This window comes from Anopheles ziemanni, chromosome 3 (assembly GCF_943734765.1).
Source record: "Anopheles ziemanni chromosome 3, idAnoZiCoDA_A2_x.2, whole genome shotgun sequence".
Classification (NCBI taxonomy): Eukaryota; Metazoa; Arthropoda; class Insecta; order Diptera; family Culicidae; genus Anopheles; species Anopheles ziemanni.
In genome coordinates this window covers 10032232-10038786 of record NC_080706.1, presented here as the reverse complement: position 1 = coordinate 10038786, position 6555 = coordinate 10032232, and the positions used below count along the sequence as shown (strand labels likewise).

Sequence of the window (6555 nt, the reverse complement as noted above, 5' to 3'; positions counted from 1 at the left end):
CATGGAAGCTTGGAGTGCGCTAATGACTGTCTGTATTGTGGAAGTCATCAGGTTGCATTTACATCCGAAGCAGACAGTAAAACTCTGGCAAAGATGGCAGACAAATTCCGCGTCTAAAAAGTTGTGTTAGCAGGCTTTGATAATTTCATTTGCAAATCGACCTAGTAAGATATCCTTTGGACTACCTTCCCATCTCAACTTATTAACTTTTTGAAGAAACTAGTTCTAGTTGTCTTTAAACAATCTAATTTTATCTATAACACGGTTCCATAAGTCCACTATATAAATTAATCGAATATTACTTTCTTCACTCCACAGAACATACTCCGCTGTAGCCCAATGTCGCCGCACGACGGATAGAAGAACCCGGTCTCTTTAGGCCACAACGCGGGGAGGATATCCAATCCCCGCTCCTTTCTTCGGAATATCGGCACACTTTCCCGCGCGGCCATTCGGTGGTGTGCGAAACGGCTGTGAATCGGCAGCTCCACGCCCCGAAAAGGAGTAGAAAAGGGAGAACGTAACGGCCAACCGAAAGCATGCAGCGTACGTTTGGGATATCGGCCGCCAGCCGGGCTGGTGTGTACGACGGCAAGATCGCGGGCCTGTATGACCTGGAGGAAACGCTCGGTTCGGGCCATTTCGCCGTGGTAAAGCTGGCCCGGCACGTGTTCACCGGCGAGAAGGTGGCGGTGAAGGTGATCGAGAAGACCAAGCTGGACGATATCTCCCGGGCACATCTGTTCCAGGAAGTGCGGTGAGTGTAGGCCTTCCACCGCGGTGGAAAACAGCCGAACTGACTCGTATTAATGTGGGAACCTTTTTTTTTGCCAACAGATGCATGAAGCTTGTCCAACATCCCAATGTGGTGCGGTTGTACGAGGTCATCGACACCCAGACGAAGCTGTATCTCATCCTGGAGCTGGGGGATGGCGGCGATCTCTACGACTACATCATGCGCCACGAGACGGGCCTCTCGGAGAGTTTGGCCCGCGAGTACTTCCGACAGATCGTGCGCGCTATATCCTACTGTCATCAGCTGCACGTGGTGCATCGGTAAGGCCCGCTACCCGGATGGTATGGAAGCGTATGTATCGTAACACCATTCCTTTTCGCCCCATTCGGCAACTCCAGAGATCTAAAGCCGGAGAATGTGGTGTTTTTCGAGAAGCTCGGTGTGGTGAAGCTGACCGACTTTGGCTTCAGCAATAAGTTCTGCCCGGGCCAGAAGCTGGAGACATCCTGCGGCAGTTTGGCATACTCGGCGCCGGAAATCCTGCTCGGCGATTCGTACGATGCACCAGCAGTCGGTAAGTGTGTGGGATCCTCAAACTTGTAGGAGTCCCAGTCGGATTCTAACGGATCGTTATTTGCTCGATCTTGCAGACGTTTGGTCGCTGGGAGTGATACTGTTCATGCTGGTCTGCGGACACCCACCGTTTCAAGAGGCGAACGACTCCGAGACACTGACAATGATCATGGACTGCAAGTACACCATGCCGAGCCACGTATCGGACGGCTGCCGAAAGTAGGTTGAACAGCCATTTTTCAATCAATCCATCCACCCTCTGATGCAACCATTTCCATTACCACCATTCCTATCGCGCGTAGTCTCATCAGCCGGATGTTGGTGCGTGAACCGGAAAAGCGAGCCACACTGCACCAGATCGCTCAGGACGAGTGGTTGATGGAGGGTAGCGGCGAGGAAACGCCGGAGAATCAACCACTGGTCAGCCGGGAGCAGGTTAGCGAGGAGGATCATTCGTTGATCATACAGAAGATGATCAACGGTAAAATAGCTACCAAAGAGGAAATTTTAGAGTAAGTACTAATGCGAACCCAATCTTGGCCATGTTCTTAACCATTTATCGTTATTTTCGTACAGGGCTTTAGATCGTAACGAGTACAATCACATCACGGCAACCTACTTTTTGCTCGCGGAGCGCAAATTGAGGGCCCATCGGCAGGAGGAAGCGCAAAAACGGAAACCGGAGCTCACGTTACCGGTTTCCAATTCGTCACGGTATGTACTGCCTAAACGGGGGTCATTTGTGCCCGTTTTTCTGTACTATTGAGGACATTAATCTCATTCTGGTTTGCTGTGTGTGTAATTTGTTGTACTGTTTTATTGGCTACTTCAGCATAAGTGGCGGTTAATTTGATATATGGCTTCTTTATATCGCTTTGTTTATGTTCCTTCATGTACCGTCATTTGTTTTTGCATCTTTGCACTATTGGTGTGATAAAAAGCTTTCAACTTGTTATTGATTTCGATATTGCTAATGAAAAGACGAACTTTTTTTAGTATATAACTGCAATGTTGCTTCTGTCCCCTCTCTATTGCGTTAAGTGTTGGCATTTTCTCAATCGTCTTATGTTGTGCTGTCGTAAATAGTGTTCTGAATGCTTCATTAAGCTATAGATAGTTTTCATTGCACATCATATTACACTTAGTGTTGGCTTGTATATGTTTAGCATGATACAGAATTCAGAATACAAAAACGTATTAAATTAATATCGATTCGTGTTTGCAGTAGTTTATGGGTTCCTACATAAAATTCTTACCCCTGCTAACAACTAAAAAGTGTATTATTTTTTTTTTATAATGACATTAAAACGGGTGTTCTGATCATGTTGAAGTCAATGAACAGTCGTACACTTTCAGCGTAATCCAGTCGGAATTAAACTGCTCGTTCCGTCAACCACATAAATGCAAGCAGATTGTACATTAAACTCTTATGTCACATTTTATACATCAACGATGCTTCACGATCTCGCCACAACATTTACTACGAACCCTCAGATACACTCATCAACGAATCGGCTGCGTCGCTAACACGATGTTTTCTTTAAACTTTCTAATATTTATTCTTCCAGGAATCTGTCAGTGTTTGGCACTACCTAGCGTACACTTTCTAACTGAGAACATACCTAACCGAATGACACGTGTGAGCGGGATGGGATACTACTTTTTTTTTACCTGGATCAGCTTGTAGTTCTGTGTAGTAGCTTTTCAGACCGTGCACCGTGGAGTTTGCTTTTACTTACTTACCCTTAAATAAATGACGGATGTTTGTTTTACTCCTTATGTGATCGACCATAACTCGTCCTTTCGATGTACAACAGCCGAGCGCGAGCTTACCTACTTAACAAAACCGACTGCATGGTGTATGAAGTTTTGTTGTTGTTTACTTATTTTTTGGTTGGCGTACCAGTACAGTGCAAAATAATAATTAGTAATAAATGGAACTAATACAGCGAACAATTGTCCTCCAGCAAATTTGATGATTGATCCTGCGGGATGGCATGATCGTTTAACTGATGTAAGCATATTTTGTAGGCTGCTGCAAAACCATAAGAAAAACGAGGCAGATGAAGAGGAGGAGGAGGACACGCCGGGTGGGTTGCTAACCACGAGACTGGGCATGCACTTGAGCGTCCCCAGGACACCGGGAACTGAAACGGGTCAGGTGAGTGATTAAACTTTGGTAATGAAGATTGAGCTCGATTTTTTGTAACACACAAATTTCTCTTTCAGACGGGTCGAAGTCGGAAGTGTAGTATCGTGCAGGAGGAGGAAGATGATGAAGACGACGTTCACTGTGCTGGTCACGAGGAACTGTCGACGCCTCTGAACCGGAGGGGATCGCGATCGGAGGGGCGGATCAATGTGACAGTGCAGGATCGAATAGCGGAGTCGGAGCGGCTCAAACAGGACGCCAAAAAATACCAACAACCGGAACGGGCAGCTACGATGGACGAAACTGATTGCTGTACCGGTTTGACCAACCAACAGATGTCACCTTTGCTCGGTGGAATCGGAAACGTGACGCTAGTTACGAGCGAAAACAGCAGCACGAAGGATCGGCTAGGGATTGCGGGCGGTGGCCTTCACCGCAAACCAATGCCGGAACTAAAGCGGAACGTGGCCGGAAGTGTAGACTCAAAGAAGCCATCCGTCCTGAAGCCGTCGCTAGTGAAAATCGTGGACGGTGTTAGCGTGCGTTCGGGCTCGTTCGACCAGTGTATGCGCGGAGCGAGCGGTGTTGGCGGTGGTGAGCTGGTCACGACGAAAATTATCACCGACAGCTCGACGATCACGATCCCGATACCGACGCTAAACATTGTGACCACGTCCACGATACCGAAGTACAAGACGATGCCCTCACCGACGCGCTCGAACGCGATACTTACCGCGACGACGAACTGTCTGAACGAAATCTTCGAAGAGGGCACGGACGTGGGCAGCTCGGACTCGAACACCACCACGCCGCGGCCCGTAGTACGCAGCCAGTTCGCAGCGGCCCGACAGCAGAGCCAACCAACGGGTAACGGTACCGGTGCGGGGGGTACGGGTAACAACGCACACCGGCGCAGCAAGTTCAACAAGTCGCGTACGGCGTCGTGCAGCAGTTCGGACGCGTCGGATGACGATTCGGAGAACCGAAAAAAGCGGGCACACAAAATAGTGGACGCAACGGTTAAGCCGCTCACGCAACGCCGGGACTCGCACGATGATTCCAGCGATTCGCAAGACCCGGGCTGCAATGCGGCCGCCGCAGGTGGTGCGGGAAAGGCACAGATTAAGGGCATCTCGACGACGACCAATGGGCAAGGAGGTGGTGGTGGGAGTGGCGGTAGTGGTGGTGGTGGAGGAGGTGGATCGGCAGATGACAAGCACGGCTCGACGGGTGGCAACCGACAGAAACCGACGTCCCAACAGGTCGATTTCCGACGGCATCGTGGTCGAAGGAGACCGGTCGAGACGCGCCTTAGGGAAAGCCAATCGCTTAATCGCATCACGGAAGTGCAGGAGTCGGAGGTTGGTGGCCATTCTGTTACGCAGCAGCTGGCGAGCTGCACCGTTACGGCTACTCCGGTAGTGGCGATGGTAACGTCAGGTACGGTCGCCGGAAAGCGCGAATCCCCAGAACCGATAGTGGTGAAAATGCAAGCATCTTGTGATAACGCTGTAGAGCACGATGCGGTCAATCATACACAGGAGGAGTTTCACTCGTGCAAGGTGAATCCAGCATCCGAAAGTGGTGCGCATCAAGTGCTCCCGGTTTCGAAAGGTTCCACGTCGACGCGTCAGAACCACCACCATCATCATCATAATCATGCGCCGTCCAAATCGAAAGGGCTTAGTGCACGAATTTTCCAGACGTTTAAAAAGCAACCCGCTGCAGCAGCTTCCACGACAACAACGACGACCACGGCGGGCCCGGGGCCAGTAAGTACCGTCCCGGGTGATCCCTGTTCGACGGCGGCTGCTGGCGATGATATAGAGATAGTGGTCGAGCTCGCCAAAGCCCTGAACAGTGCATCTGCCGAGGGCGGTAAGAGCAACACGAAGAAGATCAAAATTCTCGGACGCTATTTTCAGGTGAGCGTTAAAAGACGGAAACATTGAATTGTTCAATCCCTTCACCGTGAAAATAAATTTTCAAATTTGTCGGAATGTGTTGGTCGTTATAAAACGCCGTTGCGATGTTTGACCTATTTGTTTATGTTTAATGTTCAATCAGTAGTATATTCTTGTATAAAGTGTAAAAATTATTTAAAAGTACTATTCTATGTAAGGCTACCGCAAACGAATGTACTTGGTTAAACGTAAGACGGTTCCTATCATCGTAAGCTTTTGTGTTTTGTGCTACACATTCGACCAAGTTGCACAATTCATTCCAATACATATTTCGAAGTAAAACTTGAACTTAATTGTGATCGTTAGTAAAAATGGGTAGGACTACGAAAAAGCATAACATTTTAGTACAATCACCACAAATGTAGGTTAAATAACTACAAACTGTACGGCAAAAAGGCTCGTTAGGTTACCTTGTTGTGTGTTCTTTTATAAGTTAAAAGGATTTCGGAAGGATAGATAACAGTACTATAATATATTGTACATTAAGAAAGGATGTTATGTTGTATTTTTTTTATCATGGCCATAGTAATATAAAGCAATCCTAATTGTCAAACTTAAGTGTGTCTGTTCCTGCAATGTTGTCAATTGTTTTATAACTCTGTGCACAGTGATTAACCGTTTCCTTTCCCTGCTTTCTGTCTGCTGCTGTGTTTCGTCCGTAGGTGCACAAGAAAATTTACGTTCCCCTGTCCGGTCTGTTCCAGCGGGGCCGACTGTACAAGGCACAGTCGTGCGGGTCGATCGTACGCGATAAAGTGAACGTGAACCCGAACGGCAGCGGATCGCACGCCAACACGACCGGCCGGCACTCGACAATCTTTGGCGAGAAGAACCGAATCATCAAAAACTGTCTCGGCAGCAGCGACGGCGGTTCACGCCATCTGGGCAGCGACGGGGATATCAATCACAATAATGGCAGTACTCATCATCACCATCATCATCATCATTACCATCAGCACAGTAGCAGTAGTTTGCTAGCTTCGCTCTCGGGAAGTGGTCCTCCGGCCACGGGTTCAGCGGACACGGCAAACGTCAGTATCTCGCGGGGCCCCTCACCGATCGAACTGGTCTCAAACGGTCATTCAGCGGCGGCGGCGGCGGTGGCGCCAGTTCCTATCAAAACGGCATAG

At 48.7% G+C, this 6555-nt stretch overlaps 1 protein-coding gene across 1 annotated transcript; it reads left to right on the top strand.

Annotated features, from left to right (window-relative positions):
• The first annotated feature begins 539 nt into the window (after positions 1-539).
• Positions 540-6555, top strand: LOC131284029 (SNF-related serine/threonine-protein kinase). Its single transcript, XM_058312883.1, has 9 exons — positions 540-757; positions 838-1056; positions 1135-1310; positions 1387-1528; positions 1612-1821; positions 1886-2023; positions 3341-3470; positions 3539-5386; positions 6088-6555. Exons 1-9 carry the CDS (start codon positions 540-542, stop codon positions 6553-6555), a joined length of 3549 nt encoding a protein of 1182 aa, XP_058168866.1.

What these genes read in the sequence shown, in the direction of transcription:
- LOC131284029 (XM_058312883.1), top strand. Translation starts at nt 540, where the DNA reads ATGCAGCGTACGTTTGGGATATCGGCCGCCAGCCGGGCTGGTGTGTAC. An exon ending in CATCTGTTCCAGGAAGTGCG is followed by an intron (nt 758 to 837) that starts GTGAGTGTAGGC and finishes TTTTGCCAACAG; the next exon opens with ATGCATGAAGCTTGTCCAAC. An exon ending in CCGGTTTCCAATTCGTCACG is followed by an intron (nt 2,024 to 3,340) that starts GTATGTACTGCC and finishes CATATTTTGTAG; the next exon opens with GCTGCTGCAAAACCATAAGA.